At 49.8% G+C, this 27944-nt stretch overlaps 3 protein-coding genes and 2 non-coding genes across 8 annotated transcripts in view; 2 read left to right on the forward strand and 3 right to left on the reverse strand.

Annotated features, from left to right (window-relative positions):
- The window catches only part of LOC102443733 (uncharacterized), a 277521-nt gene that overhangs the window by 48620 nt on the left and 200957 nt on the right, over positions 1 to 27944 (forward strand). The gene's annotated exons all lie outside the window — the stretch shown is intronic.
- Positions 1120 to 14141, reverse strand: LOC102444128 (uncharacterized). 4 transcript variants are annotated; one of them, XM_075907177.1, is made up of 3 exons: positions 13949 to 14141; positions 8989 to 9115; positions 1120 to 3351 (listed from the first exon to the last, which is right to left on the reverse strand). In XM_075907177.1, the coding sequence occupies exons 2-3, from the start codon at positions 9020 to 9022 to the stop codon at positions 1829 to 1831; spliced, it is 1557 nt and encodes a 518-aa protein (XP_075763292.1). In that variant the 5' UTR covers positions 9023 to 9115; positions 13949 to 14141; the 3' UTR covers positions 1120 to 1828. The 4 variants fall into 4 exon arrangements, with proteins under 4 accessions (XP_075763292.1, XP_075763290.1, XP_075763291.1 ...); XM_075907175.1 differs by having other exon boundaries at positions 1120 to 3354; XM_075907176.1 differs by lacking the exon at positions 13949 to 14141 and adding an exon at positions 13498 to 13868.
- On the forward strand, positions 17503 to 18615 carry LOC142819502 (uncharacterized). Its single transcript, XM_075907197.1, has 2 exons — positions 17503 to 17879; positions 18075 to 18615. The coding sequence occupies exons 1-2, from the start codon at positions 17534 to 17536 to the stop codon at positions 18446 to 18448; spliced, it is 720 nt and encodes a 239-aa protein (XP_075763312.1). The 5' UTR covers positions 17503 to 17533; the 3' UTR covers positions 18449 to 18615.
- Positions 24966 to 25037, reverse strand: TRNAG-UCC (transfer RNA glycine (anticodon UCC)). The gene has a single exon. It is a non-coding gene; the product is annotated as a tRNA-Gly (tRNA).
- On the reverse strand, positions 26438 to 26509 carry TRNAC-GCA (transfer RNA cysteine (anticodon GCA)). The gene has a single exon. It is a non-coding gene; the product is annotated as a tRNA-Cys (tRNA).

Genomic DNA, 27944 nt, shown 5'->3' on the forward strand with positions numbered 1-27944 from the left:
AGACCCTGCACCTGGCATGGCATGAGCCAGCCACCCGCTTCCTCCCAGCCCTCCGCCTCTTCCCGAGACCAGGCTGGAGGCTCCCGGGAGCCTGGCCAGGACCGCAAGAGGTGGGCACCCGCCTGGTCTAGTGCAGACATCGTGGACCTCGTCCACGATCTCCGCACTAGGCACAGGAAAGTGGCCGTCTAGGGCAGGAGAGCTGCCAGCCTGGCCACCCAGGAGCAGGTTTGCATAAAAATGAGGGTGGTCCACTCAGACCTCCGACCCTGAGCCCTGAGCTTAGAATGGCCGTACTGGGTCAGACCAAAGGTCCATCTAGTCCAGTAGCCTGTCTGCCGACAGCAGCCAACCCTAGGTACCCTGGAGGGGATGGACCAAAGACAGTGACCAAGCCATTTGTCTCATGCCATCCATTTCCAGCCTTCCACAAACTTTGGGCAGGGACACCATTTCTACCTCCTGGCTAATACCACTCCATGGACCCAACCTCCATGACTTGATCTAACTTCTTTTTAAACTCTGTTCTAGTTGTAGCCTTCACAGCCTCCTGCAGCAAGGAGTTCCACAGGTTGATTATTTGCTTAGTGAAGAAGAACTTTCTGTTACTAGTTTGAAGCCTTCTACCCATTCCTTTCCTTTGGTGTTCTCTAGTCTTTCTATTATGGGAACTAATGGTGAACTTTTCTTTATGCACCCTCTCCACACCACTCTTGCTTTTATAGACCTCTATCATATCCCCCCCTCCATCTCCTCTTCTCTAAGCTGTAAAGTCCCAGCCTCTCTTCATATGGGGACCTGTTCCAAACCCCTGATCATTTTAGTTGCCCTCCCCTCTCCCAGCCTCTCTCTTCCCCTCTCCCACCTCTTTTTCCCAGTCTCCCCCAGTTTTGTTCAATAAAGAAAGATTCTATTTTTGAACACACGTTTTCTTTATTTTGTGCATCAGGAAGGGGGGCTAGGGAAGGGTAAGTGGAAGGAGGTGAGGGAGGAATGGGGTACGCGCCCCCGATGGGGAGGACTGGGCTGGCTCTGCGGGCTTCTCGGGGTGGAAGCTCTCCTGCAGCCCCCCGATCGCCCCCTCCCCCCGGATGGCAGCCTGTGGCAAGTCCAGCCGGGGTGATGGCCGAGTGCTGTGATGTTCCGCGTGTGGGCACTCAGGGCACTCCAAGCCAGGACTGCTTTGCAAGCGGGGAACCCTGAGAACTGTCTGTCCGGGGTGGGGGTCGGGTCCCCTTAAGCACAGCCCTCGGCTAGCCTGAGACAGCAGCTCCACGCTCTAAGTCCTCCTCTGATGCCCTGCCAGCACTGCTTCCGGCCATCCTTAACCTCTGTTCAGGGTCCACTCTGTGTGGACATGCTAGTTCGAATTAGCAAAACGCTAATTCGAACTAGTTTTTAAGTCTGGATGCACTAATTCGAATTAGCTTAGTTCGAATTAACTAATTCGAACTAAGTTAGTTCGAATTAGCGCTGTAGTGTAGACATACCCTAAGAGAGCTAACTCTTGGAAAAGTTTACTAGAGAGGAGGCCCAGATAAATTTTATGTTGTTATTTGAGATTATCCTTACTTCCTGCACTTTAAGCTGATATTCCTGGGAGAAGGGGGACACATTTCTATGAGTCATAGGACAATGGAGTTTTACAGAAAGGACTATGGGATTCACTCCAAAGAAGGGTGAATTGCAAAACACAAAAGTGGGCAACCACATGGGGAGTTGAGGGTCCACGGTGAAACAAATGATGCAAACAGCCTTAAAGGTCTTGATGTCAGAATTAGGAAAAGTATTAAAGAAAAAACATTTGTGAGCCTAGATAAGATTTTTGTTATGATTTATTGTGTCCTTTGTGAACTTTCTGATGCTTAACAAGTTGTGAGCTCTCATTAAAGCTTTTCCCACATTCACAACATTTATAGGGTCTCTTCCCAGTGTGTATTCTCTGATGTCTAAGAGCTGAGCGCCAAGTGAAGGTTTTCCCACACTCATTGCATTCATAGGGACTCTCTCCTGTGTGAATTCTCTCATGGTTCATAAGATGTGAACGTTGAGAGAAGGTTTTCCCGCACTCACTGCACTGATGGGATTGGTCTGCTATATGGATTCTCTGATGTTTGGTAAGGGTTGAGCGGTCAATAAAGCTTTTCTTGCACTCTGAGCATTCATAGGATCTCCCACCAGTGTGGACTGTCTGATGTGTAATAAGGTGTGAACTCTCAGTAAAACTTTTCCCACACTCACAGCATTCATAGGGTCTCTCCCCTGTGTGGATTCTCTGATGTTTAGTAAGGCTAGAATGGTCAGTGAATCTTTTCCCGCACTCACAGCATTCATATGGTCTCTCTCCTGTATGGATCCTCTGATGTTTAGTAAGGTATGAGCTCTGATTGAACCTTTTCCCACACTCACAGCATTCATAGGGTTTCTCTCTTGTATGGATTTGCTGATGTGTAATAAGGTGTAAGCTCTCAGTAAAGCTTTTCCTACATTCACAGCATTCATATGGCCTCTCCCTTGTGTGGATTTTCTGATGTCTAATATGGGCTGAGCGCTGAGCAAAGGTTTCTCCACAATCTTGGCATACATAGGGCCTCTCCCCTGTGTGGATACTCTGATGTGTAGTAAGGGCAGAGCGCCAAGTGAATGTTTTCCCACAATCCCTGCATTTGTAGGGTCTCTCCCCTGTGTGGATTCTTTGATGTGTGATAAGGTCTGAACTCCGCGTATAGCTTTTCCCACACTCGCTACATTCATAGGGTCTCTCCCCTGTGTGGAGTCTCTGATGTTTAGTAAGGGCTGAGCGCTGAGCAAAGGTTTTCTCACAATCACTGCATTTGTAGGGCCGCTCCCCTGTGTGGATTCGCTGATGTATAGTAAGGTCTGAGCTCCGAGTGAAGCTTTTCCTGCATTCATAGCATTCGTAGGGTCGTTCCTGAGTGTGGATTCTCACATGTCTAATAAGATGTGAGCTCTGAATGAAGGTTTTGCCACACTCACTACATTCATAGGGTCTCTCTCCAGTATGGATTTTTTTATGATTACTAAGGCCTGAGCGTCCTCGGAAGCTTTTCCCACACTCAGTGCACGTTTTCTTTTCCTCTTCTGAGAGAACTGTGTGCTGGTCAGCGGTTCCCCTGAGGTCTTTGTGAGTTGCATGACAATTAATAGAGTTGCCCTCTTTCTCCCCTGGCTGCTTCTCTTGCCTGTATTGACTCTCACACAATTTTCCTTGCTCAAGATTTCCGGACACATTCTCTTTGGATCTTCGTAATAACATCCTGTGTGATTCCACTTGCTCAGCATCCATCTGCTGAAAATTCTGCTCCACATTCTCATTCACCATCCCATCACCTGCTGGGATTGAGAGAGAAACCTCAGAAACAAGAAAGGTAAATGGGAGAGGAAATCAAAGTAAGTGCTAGAGAGATGGAGAAAAATCATGAACTAAATGAACTAAACTTTTTTTCCTGACAGGATAAATTTTGCTTCCATATTCTGTCCAAACACCCAGTATGACAGGAGGTCAGACAACCAGCTATTGTCAGGTACCAGGAGGGGTAGGAAGTCATGAGCCATATCTCTCCTTAGGACAGTGGTCGCCAACCTTTTTACACCCAAGATCACTTTTTAAATCTCAGAACAAGCAAAGATCTACCACCCCATCCTTCCCCCAAGACCCCACCCATTCCTTGAAGCCCTCCCCTCTCTATTCTCCTCCTCTCCATCACTCGCTATCCCCAGCCCTTATACACTCTATATTGCCACTTTTTTTTCCCAATTCTTCTGTAGGAAGAGGTTTTTCCAACATTTGGCCTTTCTAGATTGGACCAAATGTTAGAAAAATCTCTTCTTTTGGAATCCCCCTGATTCCTCATGGAACGAGGAATATATGGGTTACCGAAACAGCATGTTTGCTTTGCCACTAAAAAAACCAAAAGAACAAATGCATCCCTGGATGTGGAAGAGTTTTTCCAGGATATCTCTGGAATCCTGGAAAAACTCCTGCAGTCTAGCCGTTCCCTCACTGGGTTGAGACAGGATGTATGAGCTCTGGGGTGGGAATGAGGGATTTGGGTGTGGGAAGGGGTGAGAGGTGCAAGTTCTGGGAGGAAATGTGGATGCAGGAGAAGGTGGAGAAGAAGATGCTGGCTCGGAGAGGGGGCTTCAGGCTGGGGAGTGTTGGGGTCAGATGGAGGGTTGTGGTACTAAGCAAGCCACAGGCTTGTGGCTGTGAGGCTGCAGGAATTTGGGTTGGGGTATGTGAGGGGCTCAGGGCAAGGGGTTCCAGTGTTTGACAGGCTCAGATCTAGGGTCTGGGGGGGTGCAGGAGTGTTATAATGCTGCAGCCAGATGGGTGGTTGGCCCCAATTGGGGGTTTGTTGGCCAGGCTTAATTTTTAAATAAAATACTATGTCAAACACAAAAAGTTTCTGCATTGTCTTTATTTATGAGAAGGGCAGGAAACCTGTTTTGAGTCAGGGAGTCACTGACCCACAGAAAAGTCAGTTGGGCCACACAAGGGAGATGCAAAAAAAAAAAACCTCCTTCCAACCCCCCTCCCCCCAGGCTCACTAATGTGGCCCCAACTGTGCTGGTGGGAGCAGGGGACATGGGACTGGGGAAGGGTGCTAGTAGGTGATGTGGGAGGGACAGAGTGCTGGGGTGGGGGCAGGGTTCTGCAGCAGGGGACAGGGAGCCAGTGGGGGCAGAGGAGGGACCACCCCCCGCAAGTTCTGGCACACCACAGACCCGAGGGAGAGGAGCAGCCAGTGCACTTCTGGAACACCCGGAATTGGTGCGCAGCTGCAGGACTTCCGTCCACCCCGCGGGAAGCTGGCACTACCTCCATTTTCACTGGAGGTAGGCAGTGGGGCTTCTTGGGGATGGGGGAAATGGGGGGGGGGGCGAACACCTCGAGATGGACCGGTTGGTGACCACGGACTTAGGATATGACACATTGTGATGGGGTGTTTCAGACCCAAACTGGCACACCAGGGTTACACCCCTCTGCCCTTCCCCCCGCTCCGCTGTGCGTGTTCCAGTTGGAATCAGAATATAAAAGGTGTCAAGGCTGTTCCCCACTCTGGCACTCCAAGTGCAGAAGGTGAGGGCCTGCAAGAGAGCTTAAAAACCATGACTCTACAGGCACTGGTTACAAAAAAATCCTCCCCCTTCCCCCCACCCCGAATCACAATATATAGATTTTGGGCCACCATCAAGTGATTTTTTTATCCCTAAAAACCAGGGGTGAATTCTTGAAACCACTCCCAGGGGTGCCCTGCTCCTGCTGAAACCCTGAGCTCCAGTAGGCACACTTTATGGGGCGGGAGCCCTGAGACCTCCCCCTCTATTAAACTACTCAGAAGCCAGAAGTGACACTTGGGGAGGCAGATTTTTGCCAGGGTTTGCTGCCCTGCATGATTACATGATGCTGCAAGGCCCTCTTCCCTGCATGGAACTGGTAAACTGGGAGCTGCGACCGTGTGGAGAGGCAGCAACAAACAGCTGGAAGCTGCAAGGAGAGCCGTTGCTTTTGCTACCACCTCTCTCCATGAAGCTAAAGCAGTGTATCCTCCCTGTGGCTTCCAGCTGTCCACTGCCTCTCCCCACAGAGCTAAGGTTTGGGAACTACAGGGAGGGGCCACTGAATGCAGGGTGCTCCTTTATGGCAGGTTAGCGAGGAAAATATTCCCATGGTAATAACAGCCTGATGTGCTCTTCATAATATTTGTGAAGCTAAGAGAGAAATGTTTACCCAGGGGTGGAGCATGAAGGCGGATTGCCTGTCAGCTGATTGAGCAGCTAGATACTAGGACTATTAGTGGGGCATAAAAAAACGAGTGGGGAGGCTATTTGAATCAGAGAGGCTTTGGAGCAGAATTGACATAAGAACGCCCATATTGGGTCAGACCAAAGGTCCATCCAGCCCAGTATCCCTTCTGCCGACAATGGCCAATACCAGATGCCCCAGAAGGAGGGAATACAACAGGGAAGCATCACATGATTTTTCTCCTGTCACCCACTTCCAGACAAACAGAGGCTAGGGACACCATTCCTACCCATCCTGATTAATAGCCATTGATGGACCTAACCTCCACGAATCTATCTAGCTCTTTTTTGAACCCTATTAAAGTCCTAGTCTTCACAACAACCTCTGGCAAGGAGTTCCACAGGTTGACTATGTGCTGAGTGAAGAAAAGGACAGAATTTGATGTCTTGCAAGGGATAGATCACTGAGGAGCAGTCTTTTAATGGAGGCTCTCAGAGCTGTGTATAAGTCCAGCTGTAGTGAAGGAATGTATCCGTAGGGTGGAGTGCAAAGGGCACTGTGACAGGCAGGGCACATGTAAGGAATGTGTGGGTGGAATCTGGGAAAGGCATAACACATAGTCATGTCTAGGCTGCAGAGGGAGGCAAGCATTTGTGTTTTGATTGTAGCTAAATCAGGGACTTTAGCATCTCTGTTTGGTCCTCCATCAGTTTTTATCATCCATTCCTGGCCCTCAAAATATGCTTCTGGCCCTGCTCCCTTTCCTGCCTAAATATTTTCCATTTTTCATTACTTGTCTCTAGTCACGCCCTGTGTTTGTGGCCTGTGGTATCTGACATTTGGAGCACCTCTCTAAGCATGTCCTCTTGACTCTGCTTGGGTCACGTTCTTATCTGAACAAGTGCTCCACCAGTGTGTAAGGGGTTCCCCTCAAGACCACTGCTGCAGAAACACATCAACAGAGGCAGTACTGAATCATAATAGTTACAATCACCTCTTTCTCCCCCTCCCTTGGCTAGCATAGCACTTGGACAGAGCCCTAAACATTATGGCTGTGTCTACATTGGCACCCCTTTCCAGAAAAGGGATGCTAATGTAGACTTCGGAATTGCAAATTCCGCGGGGGATTTAAATATCCCCCGCGGCATTTGCATTTACATGGCTGCCGCTTTTTTCCAGCTTGGGGATAAGCCGGAGAAAAGAAGTAGGTATAAGAGATCCTCCGGAAAAGGGCTTATTTTCCGGAGAATCACATCTAGACTGGCGCTTTTCTCCGGCTTATCCCCAAGCCGGAAAAAAGCGGCAGCCATGTAAATGCAAATGCCACAGGGGATATTTAAATCCCCCGCGGAATTTGCAATTCCGAAGTCTACCTTAGCATCCCTTTTCCGGAAAGGGGCGCCAATGTACACACAGCCTATGAGTTTGGGGAAGGGAGATCGAAGATGGGTCTAGGTAATTTTGCAAAGGAATCACTAAAAACTAAAGACACTACTGTAAATTCTGCCACTATTTTCCACAAGCAGGGGTCATTGAACCTGATATCTCATTCTTGCGGGTACACAAGGGCGTATCTCCTGCATATGTGTAGCTTCAGACCAGGTGCTTAAGCCACTCGCCTGTGCACTGCTTTGGTGCCTGCACAAATGATTGCGGATTGACATGGGAAAGTTTCTTACAATGGAGGAAGAAACAAAGCAGCTCTGCCAAGGAATTTTTGGCAGAGAACTGAGAAGCACCTCCAGTAAATTTCCAAGAGTTCTTTCTGAAAGATTCCTATGAAATCTTGGAGTGCATTGACACACTTTTCTACAAGGCCTCCTGTAACACACTGTACCTCAAAGTAGCACCCTGTAGCCCCCATATTCATCATTCATATATGGCTGTGATATTTCATATAAAGCATGAGATGTAAAGTATCATAGGAAAGGAAGAGCATGATCTGCTGAAACTCATTGTTTTATCAAAATCTGCATATTGTTCATGTATATGAAGTTATGAGGTCTGTTATATGGCTGCTATTGAAATATGGTGTGGATTTCGGAGTCCCCAGGGGCAACAAAGTGGGTAACCAAACCCAGGTGAGTATTAAATAACCATTAATCAGCCAGGAAGTCAATAAATAAGGGATTTACAATTATGTAAGAGAGCAGCACAAGCATCACACAATCTGGATTGCTCAACTCTGACTACTCCTCTGATCTATGACTTAGTTGCACAAGGTCTACCTCAAGGCTAATGGTTCCCTCTAATCCATCTATGTGTAGATTTATCTCATCCATGTGTGGAATAAAATTTATGTTCAGTAAGACATGTGTGAATGTGCACCACCAGTAGAAACAAAAATCTAACTGTTGGCACTTGGCTAATCAGCTAGCTAGGTGGCACAGGAATCTCTCCTGTGCATCTGCACATGGGCACAGTTTACAAGGAGCATTGGTCTGGGGTCTGAGCTAATATTTTCTAGTGGATTGAGGGTATAAAATAAGAGACAGTGGCATCATGAGATTATCTTTCTTCTCCCCACCTACACTATCATCAACAAGAATACCAGAAAGACAAGACTTGAACTGAAAAGACTGGTTCCCTAGCTGAGGAGGAAAGTCAGCCTGTGTATTAAGGACTGTAACCTGCCTGCAACATCCAGTGGGGTGAGAAAAATAACTTAATCCAAACACATTTTAGTCTAACAAGGTTTAGGATTTAGACTTCATACTTTGTATTTATTCCTGGCTTTTAGGCCTATCGCATCTCATCACTTAAAATCAGTCTCCCAATAGTTAATAAACCAATTGTAATGTTTTATTCTTACCAATGAATTTGTCTGAAGTGCTTTGGAAATTTGCTCATCTTCCAAAGGCTGGTGCATGCCCACTTTCCTTTGATGAAGTGGTGAAATAATTAATACCTTTGCACTGTTCAAGAGAAGTTCTTGAGCAGTGTAAGATGGTATATTTCTGGGGTTCAGGACAAGGACTTGGGAAAACTGCTAGTGTTTCCCTGCATTCATGATTTGGGAAACTCTCATGCATCTTAGTTTCTGCTTGCTGGTGGCTGATTGTAAACAGTACTTATTCTAAACTTCTTCAGCCCCAATTTCAGAGCAGGACAGCAGGCAAAAAAGGGTGTATGTGGAAGCCTGTCAAAATTATATTATGAGAAAACATATAGAAGCGAGCCCCTCAGTTTTTAATAATGGATAGGGCAGGAATCCTTACCCGGCCAAGTCATATTCTCATTGTTCTCCTTCATGATGTCTCTGTAGATTGCTCTTTTACTGGAGTCCCGCAACTCCCACTCTTCCTTGGTGGAATGTACTGCCACTTCCTAGAAGATGCCCATTCCCTGAAAAAGAATAATTCCCCAGTCAGCACCTGTGATAACCACACTGTTTATGGGAGATGAGGGTCAGTAAAAAGGGAAGCTCTTGAAAACAACATGGTAACAGAGTTCCACTCTTTGCCCTTTTCAAAGCAGCTAGGGGTAGATCTACACTACAGAGGTTTTTTTTGAAAAACAACCGTTTTTCCAAAAAAACCTCATGTCCACACTGCAATTGCATTCTTTCAAAAAAAATTGAAAGAACAGAGGGGTTTTCCCAATATTGGTAAACATCTTTCTACGAGAAAGAACGCCTTTTCCAAAAGAGAGAAAAGAGGAGAGGGAGTTCTTTCAACAGAATAGGAAAGAGGAAAAAGCACAGATGCCCTAGTGGTCACTCTGCCTATAGTAATCACAGCTTACATGCAAGATAGTGTCCATTCGGTGTGGACTCTTATCTGTCGAAAAAGCAGATCACTTTTTCAATGCGCTTTGGTAGTGTGGATGATTTCTTTCAGAAGCAGTTTTTTTGGAAGACCTCTTCCAGAAAAGCTTCTTCCAAAAGAAGCCTGCAGTCTAGACATAGCCTAGATGTATCCCCAAAAAATTCTGGCATGTCCAGGGAATGTGTTTGCTCTTCTGCTTTTTTTTTTGCGGAAGAGCAGATGTGCTCTTTCGGAATCCCTGTCTTCCACGTTTCACAAGAAAGAAGGGATCTTCTGAAAGAGGGTTTGTTTTTTTCTCCAAAATTTGGCCCAGTGTAGATAGGCCAAATTTCAGAAAAGCCTCTTCAGAAAAAAAAAAGGCAGAAAAAGGTACACAAATTGCGAAACACATTTTGCGTACCTTTTTCCGAAAAAAAGTTGTAGTCTAGACATAGCCTAGGAGACATAAGGGTAAGGTGAGAATAGGGGTGTGTCTAGACTACATGCCTCCTTCGACGGAGGCATGTAGATTAGCCAGATCGGAAGAGGGAAATGAAGCCGCGATTAAAATAATCGCGGCTTCATTTAAATTTAAATGGCTGCCCCGATCTGCCGATCAGCTGTTTGTCGGCAGATCGGGGGAGTCTGGACGCGATGCCCAGACAAAGAAGCCTTTCTTCATCGACACAGGTAAGCCTGGTTTCACGAGGCTTACCTGTGTCGATGAAGAAAGGCTTCTTTGTCGGGGCATCGCGTCCAGACTCCCCCGATCTGCCGACAAACAGCTGATCGGCAGATCGGGGCAGCCATTTAAATTTAAATGAAGCCGCGATTATTTTAATCGCGGCTTCATTTCCCTTTTCCGATCTGGCTAATCTACATGCCTCCGTCGAAGGAGGCATGTAGTCTAGACACACCCTAGGAGTGCCTCATGCCACCCAGAGGGCAGAGGGAGGCAGGGTCTTCACATTTATATCACAGTTACAAGACCAAAACTAATGCAGTAGATGGAGTCCCAGTAGGAGCCTGGTACAGTCCCCTGTAAGGAATCCCATCTCCCTCAAAATAAAGAAATAATATATAACAAATAAAAGAAAGAGGAAGTTGATAGGAAAGACTGTAAGGCAGAAGCTTGGAATTGTAGAAAATTGAAAAGGGAAGCAAAGGGTCACAAGGAAACTTCTATGGCCAGCAGAACTAAGGATGATATAAAGATTTTTTTAAAATGTACAGTACTAAGAACAAAACAAATCCTAACAATGGTATTGGTACATTACTAGATGGAAATGGTAGAAGTATTAATAATAACGCAGAAGAAGCAAAAGTTTTCAATAAATCGCTCTTTTCTGTATTTGGAGCAAAATAAAACAAATGATTGTCAGGAATCAGGACCTGCAAGCAGAGTCAATCTAAAGCAAGGCCTACAGAAGAACCAGTTTCTGTACAACTGCATGAGCACAGCTAGCTTGTAGTAGATTGCCCCACTCCAGGTAACCAGGTTCCAACCCTGGACTCTGACTCCTGATTCCAGCTATGACCTTGATTCTGCCACTTAGACTCTGACTCTTACCCAGGGTCCCAATTCCTGGCTACTGATGTGGGCTCCCACCACTAGGCATGGCTGCCTACATCCTGGTCACTGGCAGCCTGGGTAGCCCCACCACAATCAAAAAGAGAAATAGAGCTGATACCGCAAGAATGGTTTTTAAAAGGCCAATAGCCCTCTAATGGAAAAAGTGGAAGTTCTACAGACTTTGCAGTCTCCCCCCTCTCTCCACACACACAGCATGTGGTACAGCTGCACCTCCTGCAGGTCCAGACCCCACTCCCCATGATCTCAAATTCCCTCTGCCTCACAAGTTTAATGGCAATTTCAACAAACTTTGTAGTTCCCAAATCAGCCATGACTCCTGTCCATGTTCCTCCAAACTTTCCCATCCATGTTTGGATTTTTTCAACCCATGTGTGAAATAAATGTTATGTGCACTGCAGCATGTGTGAATGTGCACCACCAGGAGAAAAAACAAATCTACGTAAGGTCACTCTGCTTATCAGCTGGGCGGCATTGGAATCTCTCCTGAGTGGCCGTACAAGCACCCAGCTTACAGGGAATGCTAGCTCTTGTTTCTGATACATCCCTAATGGGCGTTAAGTGACTAGTCGAGTAGTTGACTACCCGATGTCGAGTGACTACGTGACCACTCACTTCCCACTCCTTGCTGCCTCTGTATCAGAGGCAGCAAGAGGGGGGAAGAAGGAGCCAGTGCTGGGGGGAGTTGGCCTAAAAGCTGGTTCCCCATAGCACCATCTCAGTGGTGTGTGGGTGGTGGGCAGGGGGGGCAGAGCCGCAGCAATACCAGAGCTGGTGTGCTCAGTCCTGTCTTGTGCCAGCCCCTGGGAGCTATCCCTGCTGCAGCTCTGCAGTTTAAATGTAGTAGGATCCGGGCTGCCTGCGTACCTGGTTCCTACTACGTTTAAACTGTAGAGCTGCAGCGGGGGGTAGCGAGCGCCTCTCTTATCGATTAATCATACAGTTGATACAAATTGTATCGACTACACAATTAGCCTGGGGCTGCTGCTGTGGCAGGCCCAGGCTCACCTCAGGCCCAGGGGCCCCTGGCTTGCCTGGATCTGGCCGCCTAGGCTCCGCATTGAGGAGCCTATGCTGGCACACCAGCCCTCCTACCACCCATCCGCAGGGCTGGAGCACACAAAATCTACTAGTCTGGGCCTCCTTAGGCTCTGGTGCAAGGGCAATGTGGGGAGAATCTTTCTTCTTGTCAGTCAGGGGCTTCTCACTTTGCTTCTCACTTGTGTGCGACCCCCAACTGATTTTTCTGTGGGTCAGCAGCTCCCTCAACCCAAAAAAGGTTCCACCTCCCTGATTTAGGGGGAGTTCTTGAACAAGCGGACAAACACAAAGACACACAAACTTTCTCAAATACTCAATAGAGAGAAAAAGAGGCAAAACGTGCCACAATTTGATATCACTCAATATTCACGAATTTGATGAAAGGGCAATTTTTGAGATTGGAGGGGAATATCCAATAATTCCATCTCAAATCTCAGGGCTCAGGAATCAGTCCTGGACCACTAGAAAGATAAAGGGGTGAGATTTTTCAAGAATTACAAATCAGTGTAGGGTGGCCAGATGGTTTCAACAAAAATACCAGGACACACTTGACATTACATCACAATCTACATGACATCTTATTTAGAAAATACGGGACATTTATATTTTCTCAATTTGTTTCCCCAACAGAAAGCTCAAATACTGGACTGTCCGGTTCAAAACCAGGACACCTGGCAACTGTAGACTGAGGAGCGAAAAAATGGGGGCAAAACCACAATATTTGCTAATATAAGAGAACCCCCCCTTCTCACACACACACACACACACACACACACGTTAGAGTGACCTGCCTGGATTTTGCTTGGATGGTCAGTGATGAGGGGAGGGGAGGGAAAAGTGAACAGCCATGTTCAGGAAGCGATGACACCCCCCCCCCCTTTTTTTTTGCCGACCAGCCACGTGGCATCAGGAAGCCTGGGCCTTGCGACATTCTCAGGGGAAAGGCTGGCAGCGGGTCTAGGAACGAAGCAAGCAGCTGGTGCCTGCATGGCGCTGGCGGAGGGGAAGGGAGCAATTGGGACTGGCTAATTTGGGCTGGGCACAAGGGGGGAGATACTTGTCCCCCCCCCGTGTCCTTCCCATGCCCTGTGGCTGGCAGAGATCAGCCCCCCCAACCCCACCCCAGAGCCAGCCGTGTCTCAACGCTGCCCCAAACAGCCCCCACTGACCCTGATGCTACCAAAGCTCCCAGCTGACCAGGGACAAGGCGCTGCAGACCCAAGGGGGCGAGGCATCCAATTGATTGACACCGGCCAATTAGCGAGAAAATGGGGCAAAATCCGGGGGGACCGAAGATCAATAGGAGCGAAAGGAGGAGGGGATCACCGCCCCCCATCTCCCTGAATTACCTGCTGTCTCCGGCTGGTGCGGGCAGAGCCCGGGGGCTGGTCCCAGCGGTAGAAAGCCCCCTTCTCCCCCTGGGACTAATGCAGGGCTCTCCCCAGCACAGACCCGTGTGGCCTTTGTTCTCAGCCTGATCCTCCTGCCTCCCAGCACCGCCGCCCCCAGCCCCTTCCTGTCTGGGGGTCCTGGCGACACGGAGCCGGGCTGCAGCGCTCGCTGCCCGCCCCAGCGCCCCTGCCCTGCCTCGCAGGGCCCGATCCCGCTACTGGAGGGAGAACGCGCTTAGGGGGAGGCAAGTGACCGGGGGAGGGAGCAGCGGAAGGGGCTGGAAAGGCGGGGAAGGGGGAAGTGCCGAAGGGGACATAAGGAGGGGGGAAGGGCGAGGTTCCCAGCTCCTTTGGCTGCATCCCCCGTGTCTAGCGAGTCACAGATCCCCCGGGGTCTAGGGGAACTCACCCGGGTGTCTCCTCGCCGGTGTCTAGCCTGGCTCCGCCCCATTCTGCCCCCTTTGTCCCCCCTTCCCCCCCAGGACTGGCTCCTGGCTGAGGGGAGTTTCTCTGCTTCCAGGGTAGGCGCTGTGGGGGGAGCCACCAGCGACATTTACACCCTCAGGGGCGCTGTCCAAGGCACCCGTAGCAATGTCTTGAACATAGAACATAAGAACATAAGAACGGTACTGGGTCAGACCAAAGGTCCTTCTAGCCCAGTATCCTGTCTGCCGACAGTGGCCAGCACCAGGTGCCCCAGAGAGGGTGAACCGAAGACACAATCAAGCGATTTGTCTCCTGCCATCCCTCTCCAGCCTCTGACAAACAGAGGCCAAGGACACCATTTTATCCCCTGGCTAATAGCCTTTTATGGACCTAACCTCCATGAAATTATCTAGCTTCTCTTTAAACGCTGTTATAGTCCTAGCCTTCACAGCCTCCTCTGGCAAGGAGTTCCACAGGCTGACTACACGCTGTGTAAAGAAGAACTTTCTTTTATTAGTTTTAAACCTGCTACCCATTAATTTCATTTGGTGTCCTCTAGTTCTTCTATTTAGGGAACTAATAAATAACTTTTCTTTATCGGCCCTCTCCACACCACTCATGCTTTTATAGACCTCTATCATATTCCCCCTCAGTCTCCTCTTCTCTAAACTGAAAAGTCCCAGTCGTTTTAACCTCTCCTCATATGGGACCCGTTCCAAACCCCTAATCATTTTAGTTGCCCTTTTCTGAACCCTTTCTAAGGCCAAAATATCTTTTTTGAGGTGAGGAGACCACATCTGTACACAGTATTCAAGATGTGAGTGTACCATAGTTTTATACAGGGGCAGTAAGATATTCTGGGTCTTATTTTCTATCCCTTTCCTAATAATTCCTAGCATCCTATTTGCCTTTTTGACCTCCGCTGCACACTGCATGGAAGTTTTCAGAGAACTGTCCACGATAACTCCAAGATCTCTTTCCTGATTTGTCGTAGCCAAATTAGCCCCCGTCATACTGTATGTATAGTTGGGGTTATTTTTCCCGATGTGCATTACTTTACACTTATCCACATTACATTTCATTTGCCATTTTGTTGCCCAATCACTCAGTTTGGTGAGATCTTCTTGGAGTCCCTCACAGTCTGCTTCTGTCTTGACGATCCTAAACAGTTTGGTGTCATCTGCAAACTTTACCACCTCACTGTTTACCCCTTTCTCCAGATCATCTTGCCATTGCTCTCTCCCAGGATCGTCTCTGCTGGAGCCAGCATGGCCCCCAGAGATGGCCTGGCAGGTCCAAGTCAGAGTCTGGGTTCATTCTAAGTGAGACTTGTTTTAGTCACTTAGCCCGTGGGCAGCGCCAGAGCCGCCCTGTCCATAGGATGGGTCCAGGCGGCCGCCCCAGGACCTGCACTTTGGGTGGTCTTATGGGGTGTGTCTAGACTACATGCCTCCTTCGACGGAGGCATGTAGATTAGCCAGATCGGAAGAGGGAAATGAAGCCGCAATTAAAATAATCGCGGCTTCATTTAAATTTAAATGGCTGCCCCGATCTGCCGATCAGCTGTTTGTCGGCAGATCGGGGCAGTCTGGACGCGACGCGCCGACAAAGAAGCCTTTCTTCATCGGCACAGGTAAACCTGGTTTCACGAGGCTGGCACTTTACAGCACTATAATATGCTGTGCTTGGGGTTGGGGGATTTTTTTACACCTCGAGCCAGAAAGTTACAGCATTGTAAAGAGCCCAGTGTAGACTAAGGCTCAGCTGCTTCTCAGAATGGTGGGTGGGCTTGAGCCTTGCTCCTTCTTCCAAACCTCCTACCTCTTCTAGGATTCACATCTGGAGTTTGTGTTTCCTGCTCCTCATTCTACCGCTGAGTTTTAGTCCCACCGCAGAGAAGAGTATTGGCCGATGATCTTAGGTAGGCGGTAGGAACATAACTGGGGCATAATACTGAGCTGTTCCTAAGTCTCATTAGAAGGAAACATAGAATCATAGAACTGGAAGGGACGTTGAGAGGTCATCAAGTCCAGGCCCCTGCCCTCATGGCAGCACCAACCACCGTCTAAAGTAGACCATCCCTGATAGATGTCTATCTAACCTGCTCTTAAATATCTCCAATGATGGAGATTCCACAACCTCCCTAGGCAATTTATTCCAGTGCTTAGCCACCCTGACAGGATTTGTTTTTTTAATGGCCAACCTACCAGTATCATTTTGGGTATAAAATGCTGCCTGCAGTGACACAAGATCATTGGTACCTACCTCAGGGCAGACTGTAAAGAACCAACTTAAAAAACAACAAATGGTCCTGCAGCACCTTAGGGTACGTCTACACAGCAATGTTATTTCAAGATAACTGATGTTATTCCAAAATAATATTGTGCGAAACATAATGTCGAAATAATGCCGAGCAAGAGGACAACTTACTCTGACTCCTGTAACCCTCGTATCACAAAGAGTAAGGGAAGTCAGAGGAAGAGCGTTCTTCCTTCTGCTTGTGCAGACAGCGCCAAAAGCCAAGTTAAGCTATTTCGACTTCAGCTACTCAATTAACATGGCTTAAGTTGTGTAGCTTAATTTGACTTTAGCCCTGCTGTGTAGATGCACCCTGAGAAACAAAAAATGTAGATAGTATCATGACCTTTCATGGGCACAACCCACTTCTTCAGATGAATGGTGGGTTGTGCCCATGACAGCTCGTGACACTATCTACATTTGTTGTTACTCTCTAGGGGTACATCTACACTGCACACTTATTTTGAAATAAGCTATTCTGGAATAGCTATTCCGAAATAGCTTAGTTCAAAATAGCACGTCTACACTGCAGGGAAGCCTCAAAATTAGTCCAAAGCAGGCTTCCCTAATGTAGACATGCTATCTTGGTTTAGAGACCTAGGAAGCACTGGGGAGGAATAACTTAGAATGGTACTGCTGAGGGGCTATTTTGAAATAGTTTCATCTACACACACTAGGGGTATGTCTACACTACAAAGTTAGTTCGAACTAACGTCCGTTAGTTCGAACTAACTTTCATAGGCGCAACACTAGCGCTCCGTTAGTTCGAATTTAAATCGAACTAACGGAGCGCTTAGTTCGAACTAGGTAAACCTCATTCCACGAGGATTAAGCCTAGTTCGAACTTACTAGTTCGAATTAAGGGGTGTGTAGCCCCTTAATTCGAACTAGTGGGAGGCTAGCCCTCCCCAGGTTTCCCTGGTGGCCACTCTGGCCAACACCAGGGAAACTCTACTGCCCCTCTCCTGGCCCCAGAGCCCTTAAAGGGGCACGGGCTGGCTACGGGGTTTGTGCCAGTTGCAAGGCTGCCAGCACCCGTGCCAGCACACCCAGCAGCTGACACCCCATGAGCCAGCCACCTGATGCCCCCCACCCCTCCCCCTCTTCCCGGGCCCAGCCTGGCGGCTCCGAGGACCCTGCCCGGGGCCACAAGAGGCGGGTGCCCGCGTGGTCTAGTGCAGAGATCATGGACCTCATCCAGGTTTGGGGAGAAGCCTCCAATGTCCACAATCTCTGCACTAGCCACAGGAACGCGGCAGTGTATGGCCGCATGGCTGCCAGCCTGGCCGCCAGGGGCCACCAGCGCAGCCGGGAGCAGGTGCGCTGGAAAATTAAGGACTTGCGGCAGTCCTACTCCCGGGCCTGCCTGCCAGGGGCCGACCCGGAGGCCTGCCCCCACTTCCAGGCTCTGGACCACATCCTGGGGGCTCATGCCGTCCCTGCCCCCCGGGAGGTGATAGACCCCGGGGCAGAGGGACCGCTCCCAGACACAAAGGAGGAGGAGGAGGGCTCCAAGAGCCAGGAGCCTGCCGGCAACCTGCCCAGGACCCAAGACCCCCGAGGCACCCCACTGAGCCGCTCGCCTGTGTCGTCCGAGGCCGGGGAGGCGTCCACATGTGAGTACCATCATGCTCCCCTTATGTGTGCAGGGGGCTGGGGCGAGAGGGAGCCCAGGGACCGTGCGCCTGGGTCTTGCTCACCACGGAGCAGCAGCTGGGGATCCTGCAGGGGCCCTGGCCTTGCAGAGGGGGGCTGGGTTTCAAACACCTGGGCCCCTGGGGTAATTGACCGCTGGTCTTGTTGCACCACAGCCGCAGCACCTGGGACTGCAGGGCGCACCACCCTGCCTGCAGCAGCCACCCGCGCCCGGGCCAGCAGGAGAGCCAGGAACCAAGAGGACTACCAGAGGCGGCACCTCCGGTTCCTGGAGCACCAGCTCCGCATCCAGGACCACTGGGTCCAGGAGGACCTGAGGCTGCGCCGGAGGAGTTTGGAGGCACTGGAGGAGCAGGGTCGTGCCCTGCGAGGCCACCTCCAGAGCCTGCTCGACCTCTTCCCAATTCCTCCTGCTCCGGCTCCTGCTCCTGCTCCCCCTGCTCCCCCTCCTGCTCCCCCTGCTCCCGCTCCTGCTTCCTTCACACCCCCCGTCCCTCCTGCCCCACCCTCCACAACCATTCCCCACTGACGCCCCCGGACCCGCAGTGTTGCGAGACAGGAGAGGCAGCCGGACCCCCACCCCTGAGCTTTCCTTTCCCTTCCTCCCTTCCCTCCCCTTCCAGCTCCCTCGTCCCAGGTTTCCCCCTCCCCTCTCCCACCCTCATTCCTCCCTCCCCCCACCCCAGTTATGTTAAATAAAAAGACGTTTTTGTTTGAAAAACAGGTGTTTTTATTTGACAGTAGGTAGGGAGGGGAAAGGGCAAGGGGGTTAGGGTAGAAGAAGGCCCCAGTGGGGCATGCAAGGGAGAGGTCAGTCCTCCTCCTCCACCAGGAAGCTCTCCCGCAGGGCTTCCCGGATCCGGACGGCCCCCCGCTGGGCTTCCCGGACGGCGGCGGTGCGGGGCTGACCGTAGTGGCCAGCCATGTGGTCAGCCTCAGCCATCCAGGCTGGCAGGAAAGCCTCCCCCTTTCTCTCACATAAATTGTGGAGCACACAACATGCTGCCACCACGGGAGGGATGTTGTGCTCGGCCAGGTCCAGACGGGTGAGGAGGCATCGAAAGTGGGCTTTCAGTCACCCGAAGGCCCCCTCCACGATGTGGGCCCTGCTCAGCCTGGCATTAAAGGCCAGGCGGGAGGGATTGAGGTGCCCTGTGTAGGGCTTCATCAGCCACGGCTGCAGTGGGTAGGCGGCATCCCCCACCAGGCACACGGGAATGTCCACGTCCCCGACCCTGATGTGGCGGTCGGGGAAGAAGGTCCCGTCCTGCAGCCACTGGCACACGGAGGAGTTGCGGTACACCCGGGCGTCGTGTGCTTTGCCGGACCAGCCCACATTAATGTTCGTGAACTGTCCCCGGTGGTCACACACGGCCTGCAGGAGGATGGAGAAGTACCCCTTGCGGTTCACATAACGGGACACCTGGTGTTCCAGGGCATGGATGGGGATGTGCGTCCCGTCGATGGCCCCCGCCCCAGTCCCGGAAGCAACCCCCCTGGCGGCGTGTAGTACGGCCGGGACAGACCGACCCCTCCGGTGCGGGGCGCTTTCACCTCCTCCCGCCTCCTCCCGCCCCCCCTTTGTCTCTGGGGCGGCCCATCCCCTCCTTGCAGCCCCCCTCCCCCCCAGCGCAGTGGCCGACGAGTGCCATACCTGCATGAGCACTGCTCCGACGGTGGATCTCCCCACGCCGAACTGGTTCCCGATGGATCGGTAGCTGTCCGGCGTGGAGAGCTTCCAGAGGGCGATGGTCACCCGCTTCTGGAGGGAGATGGCGGGCCTCATGCGAGTGTCCCTTCTGCGCAGAGCTTGGGCGAGCCACTCGCAGAGCTCCAGGAAGGTGTCCCTCCTCATACTGAAGTTCTGGGTCCACTGTCGGTCTTCCCAGCGCTCCAGGACGATGCGGTCCCACCAGTCGCTGCTGGTGTCCAGACGCCAGATGCGGCGGGGCACGCCGGTGCCGGGGTGCCGCCGCGGCTCCTCCACGGCCCCCAGGGCGGCCAGGTGGAGAGGCAGGGGGCTGACGTGCACCAGGTGGTGCCAGGCAGCCTCGAGCCATTGCTGGCAGGCTTGCAGCAGCAAGTCCAGAAAGTGCACCAGAAGGTGCAGGGTGAGCTCTGGTTCCATGTTGCCACCTGCGGCGGTCCCCCCGAAGGGAAGCACCGACACAGACGGGCACAGAGACCAACAGTTTGCTGTCCCTCGGCGAGGTTGGCAAGCAAGCAGGAAAAGCTGAGAACCGGCTGTCCAGGGGGGGTCCCTTTAAGCACGAGCCTCAGATAGCCTCAGACAGCAGCCACACAACACAACTACTGACCTGATGCCCTGCCAGAACCGGTTTCAGCTGCCCTTAAATGCGGCCCTGCGTCCAATCAGTGTGGACGCACTAGTTCGAATTAGCAAAACACTAATTCGAACTAGTTTTTAGGTCTAGCTGCGTTAGTTCGAATTAGCTTAGTTCGAATTAACTAATTCGAACTAAGTTAGTTCGAATTAGCGCTGTAGTGTAGACATACCCTAGCTGTGTCTAGACTGGCCAGTTTTTCCAGAAAATCAGCTGCTTTTCCGGAAAAACTTGCCAGCTGTCTACACTGGCCGCTTGAATTTCCACAAAAGCACTGACGATCTCATATAAGATTGTCAGTGTTTTTGCGGAAATACTATGCTGCTCCTGTTCGGGCAAAAGTCTTTTTCCGAAAAACTTTTGTGCAAAAGGGCCAGTGTAAACAGCAGAGATTTGTTTTCCACAAAAAAGCCGCGATCGTGAAAATGGTGATCGGGGCTTTTTTGCGGAAAAGCGTGTCTAGATTGGCACCAACGCTTTTCCACAAAAAGGGCTTTTGTGGAAAAGCGTCCTGCCAATCTAGACGCGCTTTTCCAAAAATGCTTTTAATGGAAAACTTTAGGTTAGAAACCTTCACCCTAATTTCAAGCCTAAACTTGTTGATGTCCGGTTTGTACCCATTTGTTCTTGGGTCAATCTTAGTGCTTTTCTTTTCCTTATATCATTATTGTACCATTAAAAGAGTCTACAGTGGGAAAAACTAATACAAAATTTTGTTGGTTTCTTTCCATCATGCATGGGGATCGCACAAATGCCTCTTGTAGCTGGAATTATAACACTAAAGACAAAGGCTGCATCTAGACTGGCATGATTTTGCGCAAAAGCCAAAGAGATATAGATGCCTGTGCTCACAGTTTCTTACTTTCCCAAATGACATAAGGGTGACTGCCCACAGTTCTCTGCATATTCTAGACTGAAGCCTTGTCTACATGTCAAGGCTCCTTCCCCACTCTGGCACGATGAATGCAGAAGTGGGGGGCCTGCACAAGTATCCCAAAACCTTATCTTTCCAGGCTTTGGTATAAAGCTTCCCCCAAAATCTTAAAACCCTAGATTTCTGGGGATAAAAATCTGCTGCCACCACCCAAGTAATGATAAGGAAACCAGGGTACGTCTACACTACAGAGTTAATTCGAACTAAGCTAATTCGAACTAACGCGTCTAGAACTAAAAACTAGTTCGAATTAGCGTTTTGCTAATTCGAACTAGCATGTCCACATTAAGTGGACCCTGAACCGGGCTTAAGGCTGGCCGGAAGCAGTGCCGGCAGGGCATCACAGGAGGACTTAGAGCATGGAGATACTGTCTCAGGCTAGCCGAGGGCTGCGCTTAAAGGGACCCGACCCCCACCCCGGACAGACAGTTCTCAGGGGTGCCCCGCTTGCAAACCAGTCCTGGCTTGGAGTGCCCTGAGTGCCCACACTGGGCACATCACAGCACTCGGCCATCAGACCGGCTGCACTTGCCGCAGGCTGCCATCTGGGGAGTGTGGGCAATTGGGGGGCTGCAGGAGAGCTTCCACCCCCAGAAGCCCGCAGAGCCAGCCCAGTCCTCCCCATCAAGGGCTCGTGCCCCATTCCTCCCTCACCTCCTTCCACTTATCCTTCCCTAGCCCCTTTTCTTGATGTACAAAATAAAGGACAATTGTGGTCAAAAATGGAATCTGTCTTTATTGAACAAAACTGGGGGAGACTGGGAAAAGGAGGTGGGAGCGGGGAAGAGAGAGGGTGGGAGAGGGGAGGGCAACTAATATGATCAGGGGTTGGGAACAGGTCCCATATGAAGAGAGGCTAAAGAGACTGGGACTTTTCAGCTTAGAAAAGAGGAGATGGAGGGGGGACAGGATAGAGGTCTCTAAAAGCAGGAGTTGGGTGGAGAGGGTGCATACAGAAAAGTTCTTCATTAGTTCCCATAAAGAAGGACTAGAGGACACCAAAGGAAAGGAATGGATAGCAGGCTTCAAACTAGTAACAGAAAGTTGTTCTTCACAAAGCAAAGAGTCAACCGGTGGAACTCCTTGCTGCAGGAGACTGTGAAGGCTAGAACTGGAACAGAGTTTAAAGGGACGTGAGATCAAGTCATGGAGGTTGGGTCCATGGAGTGCTATTAGCCAGGGGGTAGGAGTGGTGTCCCTGCCCAAGGTTTGTGGAAGGCTGGAGAGGGATGGCACGAGACAAATGGCTTGGTCACTGTCTTCGGTCCATCCCCTCCAGGGTCCCTAGGGTTGGCCGCTGTCGGCAGACAGGCTACTGGGCTAGATGGACCTTTGGTCTGACCCAGGACGGCCATTGTAAGCTCAGGGCTCAGGGTCGGGGGTCTCAGTGGACCCCCTTGATTTTCATGCACACCTGCTCCTGGGTGGCCAGGCTGGCAGCTCTCCTGCCCTAGCCGGCCACTTTCCTGTGCCTAGTGCGGAGATCGTGGACAAGGTCCACGATGTCCGCACTAGCCCAGGCGGGTGCCCGCCTCTTGCGGTCCCAGGCAAGCTCCCGGGAGCTGCCAGCCTGGTCCCGGGAAGAGGGGGAGGGCTGGGGGGCATCGGGTGGCTGGCTCGAGCTGTGCCAGGTGCAGGGTCTGCTGGCTGGGTGCTGGCAGGCTTGCACCTGGCACGGGCACCGTAGCCAGCCTGTGCACCTTTAAGGGGTCCGGGGCCGGGAGGGGGGCAATAGAGTTTCCCTGGTGTTGGCCAGAGTGGCCACCAGGGAAACCTGGGGAGGGCTAGCCTCCCACTAGTTCGAATTAAGGGGCTACACACCCCTTAATTCGAACTAGCTAGTTTGAACTAGGCTTAATCCTCGTAAAATGAGGATTACCTAGTTCGAACTAAGCGCTCCGCTAGTTCGAATTAAGTTCGAACTAGCGGAGCGCTAGTGTAGCGCCTATGAAATTTAGTTCGAACTAACGTTCATTAGTTCGAACTAACTCTGTAGTGTAGACATACCCCCAGGGAAGAGACCACTTGGGGAATCTCAGCCCTAACATAAAACCAGGACACAAAAAAACTTAACCAATACCAGGTTAATAAAAAAGAAGGAGAAAGAACTTTTATTATCACCACAATATTCCTGTTACAAGCATAATGACTAGATGGAAAAGTCACCAATTAATAAACTCATGGGGAATTCCACAATGGGCCAAAACTTAGTTACAAAGGAGAGAAAAACCCATTTTTAAATTCACAGACATCAGATTTCCATTCCCAAACCATAAAACAATAAAACCTAATGGATTTATCTAATCTTTACCCTACTTACAGATAGTGAAGAGTCTTTTATTGGAGAGAGAGACATGTCTGTCTCCCTCAGTGTCTGGAGAGAAACTGCCCAGGGATTAAGGGGGAAAAAACAAAAAATCCTTTGTCCCAGTTTGAAATTCCTACCTGCATTTCTATTGTCTGACTGCCACCTGGCTAGGTACAATTAACCCCTTAGTCCCCAGGTTGCTGGCTAACCCTCATGGTCATGACACTACATCACAATGGGCTAACCTAATTTCACAATGTGAATAATGTAGCCTACTTAGGTCTGCTTACCATGCTATCTTCACATGTGACGAAGTGGGTTTTGCCCAGAAAGCTCAAAATACTATATATATACTCTCTCTCTCTCTATATATATATATATACATTGCCAGTTTTCTTCAGAAGAAGATACACAAATCATGCTCCCATTTGCATATCTTCTTATGATTCTTTTTGCGGAAGAGGTTTTTCCGGAAAAAACCCTCTTTTGCAAGATCTATTATTTCTTGTAAATTGAGGTTTACGGCAGTGTAGCCATAGCTCTAAGGTGCTACAGGACTACTCTTTTTCTAATATGACAGCCAAAGCCAGTTGCCTGGGGCCACCGACAGAGCTGGTTGCTCCCCGAACTCCCGACCCTTTTTTTTGCTTGCCAAATTTTTATCCCGTATTTTTTTTTAAACCATCTGGCAACCCTATGGGCAAGCTGGGCAGTTGCCTGGGGCCGCCAATTAGTTAGGACTGGCCCTGGTGACAGCCTAATGCAGCTCCCCCTCTGACACAGCAGTAGGTCGACAGCTGACGCTCTCCCATGGACTCCACCTACCCTTCTCATTTTGGGAGAGTGCTTGGTGGTTAACTTATTGCATATTTACTAGACATGATAAATTAACTCTTACTGTATTGATTACTGCCCATCCATCCAGCAGATAATGAAGACATGCCCTGAGATTTGGAACTGTGGGGCTATGTCTACACTACCGGGTTCTTGAGCAAGAACATCTTGTGCAAGGGTTCTCGTGCAAGAAATCTTGCGCAAGAAAACATCCACACTGCCATGTGCGAGCTGTGCTTTTGTGCAAGAGTTCCCATGGCAGTGTGGACACTATCTTGCGCAAGAAAGCGCTGATGGCCATTTTAGCCATAGGGCTTTCTTGCACAAGAAATCCCTGCTGAGCATCCACACTGCCCTCTTGCACAAGAGCTCCTGTGCAAGAGAGCTTACACCTGATAAAAAGAGCATAGCACTTGCACAAGAAGCCCTCTCTCACCATGACATACTGTAAATTTCCTTGTGCAAGAGCAGGCAGGCAGTGTGGACACACTGCAGATTCTTATACAAGCACAGCCCTATGCTGTGTAAGAAACTGTGAGTGTAGACATAGCCTTAGTTCTCCCAGTCTGTTGATAAACAAAGTGAGTGAAATTAAAGCATCTTGAGGAAAACAGACCCTTTTTATTGCATTGGCTGGGAATCGAACCCAGGTCAACTGCTTGGAAGGCAGCTATGCTCACCACTATACCACCAATGCACTGAATAGCTTTATTTCTCTTCAGCTTAACTATTGCTAGGAAAATGAATCATTCCCAAAGCTCTATAACTGGCTGGACTGGTTGGAGGCACTTTGTCAGCACTGGGCAGACAGGCTCCCTGAGTAATGATGGAGAAGAGGCTGCAGGCTGGGGTGGAGGTACAACAGCCATAATATAGGGGGCATGCTGTGGTGGAGATGCACAGGAAATATCTCCCCCCAAAACTCTTTTGGAATAAGCCGCCCGTTATTTTGAAATTACTTCAAAATAACAGAATGGCTGTGTAGATGCTCGCATTGTTATTTCGAAATAACACTAATTATCTCAAAATAACAGTACAGTGTAGATGCACCCTGAGTTCACAAACCTTAATCTCGGGACTAGAGAGTGAAGGTACATGCCAAGATAACCTTAACTCTGCCTTCTTGGAGTGATTCCCTGATAGCATATGATACCAAAGAAAGGTTTGGGGACAAATTAGGGCTACTTCCTAAGAGTTTGCCCTAACCCTGTAAATAATGTCTGATTTTGTGTGCAGTAACTGAAAATTTATATTATGCTGGTGTAGGGCCTTGAAACTTACTATTTGATTTATCCCAGCATATTCAAAGACTCACCTACTGCACAAAAGCTCCTTTATTCTAGGCTCTACTTACAGCCTGCTCCCCCACCCACTTCTAGGGGTTGTAATTTCAGGACTCACAGGAAAGTTAAAGTAACCCGTCCAAGATCATATAGTCCATAGAAGAAAATAAAGAGGAAAAATATCCAGCAGTTTCTAGCAAAGTGTTCAATGAACCCAAAAAGTGAGATTAGAGAAATATGACGGTGCAATTAACTATCTGGAACCAAACCAAACCTTCAACAATGCAGCTCTGTGGTTATTTGGTTGTGACTCTGCTGTCCATCATGTTTCCTGTGTGCCATTTCAGGATGCTGCCATTTCAATGCATCTGAAAGTTGCAAAGGCGATGATCTGAATTGAAGGAAGGTTGCCTTTTATTAGAGCTCTAATTTATATTGTGTGCACAAAGAAAGGTTTAAATGTGCAACGGGTAGACACTTCACCAGTTGTGCAAGAGACTAAGTCTGCATCTCAGCTTTGAATTATCCCAGTTTTTAATGTATTCCAGTTGTGATACTTTCCCTGTAATCTGCCTGATTCTAAAATTCTGTCCACGGATGGAATATGGGGCGGAACAAATTACTGTGTGTTACATTTGGTGAGAAATGTAAACTAGAGATTGGAACTGATTTCAGGTGATGGTCAGGTGTGCTAGATTTATAACCATTTGAAGAGGGATAATGCTGAGTTTTTAAAATATCTCCATTCAGTGGAACTACTGAACATACTGGAGATGGATCTAAAAATGTATTTTCATTGTTAAGAAAAATTGCAAGGGAGCACCTGGACTTGAACCAGGGACCTCTTGATCTGCAGTCAAATGCTCTACCACTGAGCTATACTCCCTGGCAGTGGTAAGTATGGTGATTTTGACATTTATGAAGGGTTACACCCTTCCCTAAAGAGGTTCTCAGGTGGAAATGCATATAAACATTACTGCTTGCACAATCCCTGCACCTGTTTACTCTCACCAGAGCACAGCAGCTTTTCTGGGATAGGGATGTGAAAGGTTAACATCACCCTTAGTGGGTGATGCTTACAGGTTCCAGTTAAAACTGGTGTTGGCTGGAGTAGCTCCCCACCTCCCATGGGCAGGTGGGGGAGCTACTCCAGCCCCATGGACAGGAGCTGCTCCAGTCCTCCAGAGTAGCATTGACTGTTGGGAGCCTGGGTACCTTGCAGGCAGGGACTGTTCTTTCATCCCCACGGAGCCTGTGCACCCCACTGGGGGCTGCTGCAGCCCAACCTCAGCAGGCAGGGGAGGGGGTGATCCAGCCCAGCAGAGCTGGGGTGGCCACCCTGCCCGACCCATGCCCCCTTTAACCAGTTAACATAATGTTTAACAGGTTAATCCATTGAACAGTATTTTACATCCCTATGCTGGCACCATACCCTGCTCCCCTGCTGTGTCTAGCATCACTCTAAACTTCAAAAGGACAGGGTCCCTGTACGGAGACCCCCATAATCACCACAGCATTCATCCATTAATTCCTCTAATAAATTGTGTTCTGACCAGACACACAGAGAGCTCTTGGACTGTCAGCCCCGTCCTGCAGAGGAAATGGGGCACCAGAAAGCCAGGCCCCAATGTTGCCGCCCCTTTTTAATATTGTGCATGCTTGTGGGGGGCATGAATCAGCATTTATGTCACTCTGTGGACTGCAGCCCATCATGCCGCTGGGCTTCTATGTTTGGTCTATGGCATTTTCCATTGTCAGGGCTGCAGGGCCATGTGGGCGGGAGATGTGGGGGGCAGGAGCAGAGCAGGGCAGGGAGGCAGCAGGGGTCCAGCCTGCCCCTGCACTCACCAGTGGCAGCAGGAAGTGGAGGGGAGGTGACTTGAGGAAAGAGGTGGAATATTCCCCCCAGATGTACTCACTGGAGGCTTGGGAAGCAGCACGACACGGCTGGGGGCAGAGTGGAGTGGGCTGAGTCACTTTTCTTCCTGTTGCCACCAATGAGTGAGGGGGAGGGGCCAACCTCTGCTGCTGGAAGCAGGACCCCTTTAGTCCCCCTGGGCCTAGTGTCAGATTATGACATGCCAAGCCCCTAAACCAGGTCAAGGTTAAGAGGCCTCAGAGCCTTATCCAGAAAGCAGGCAGGGCTGGGAGAAAGCTGTCTCAACGCTCCTGGAGAGTAAAGCACCTGCCGGAGGCAAATAGCTAAGAGCATGTTTACCTTGGTATGCAACAGCACTGTCAGTTGTGGAGTTCAGGAAGAAGGCTGCAGCACAGATGTAGAGACAAGTAGGATTTGAACCTGCACCAGGAGAGCCCAATGG

This window comes from Pelodiscus sinensis, chromosome 24, assembly GCF_049634645.1.
Source record: "Pelodiscus sinensis isolate JC-2024 chromosome 24, ASM4963464v1, whole genome shotgun sequence".
NCBI lineage: Eukaryota > Metazoa > Chordata > Testudines > Trionychidae > Pelodiscus > Pelodiscus sinensis.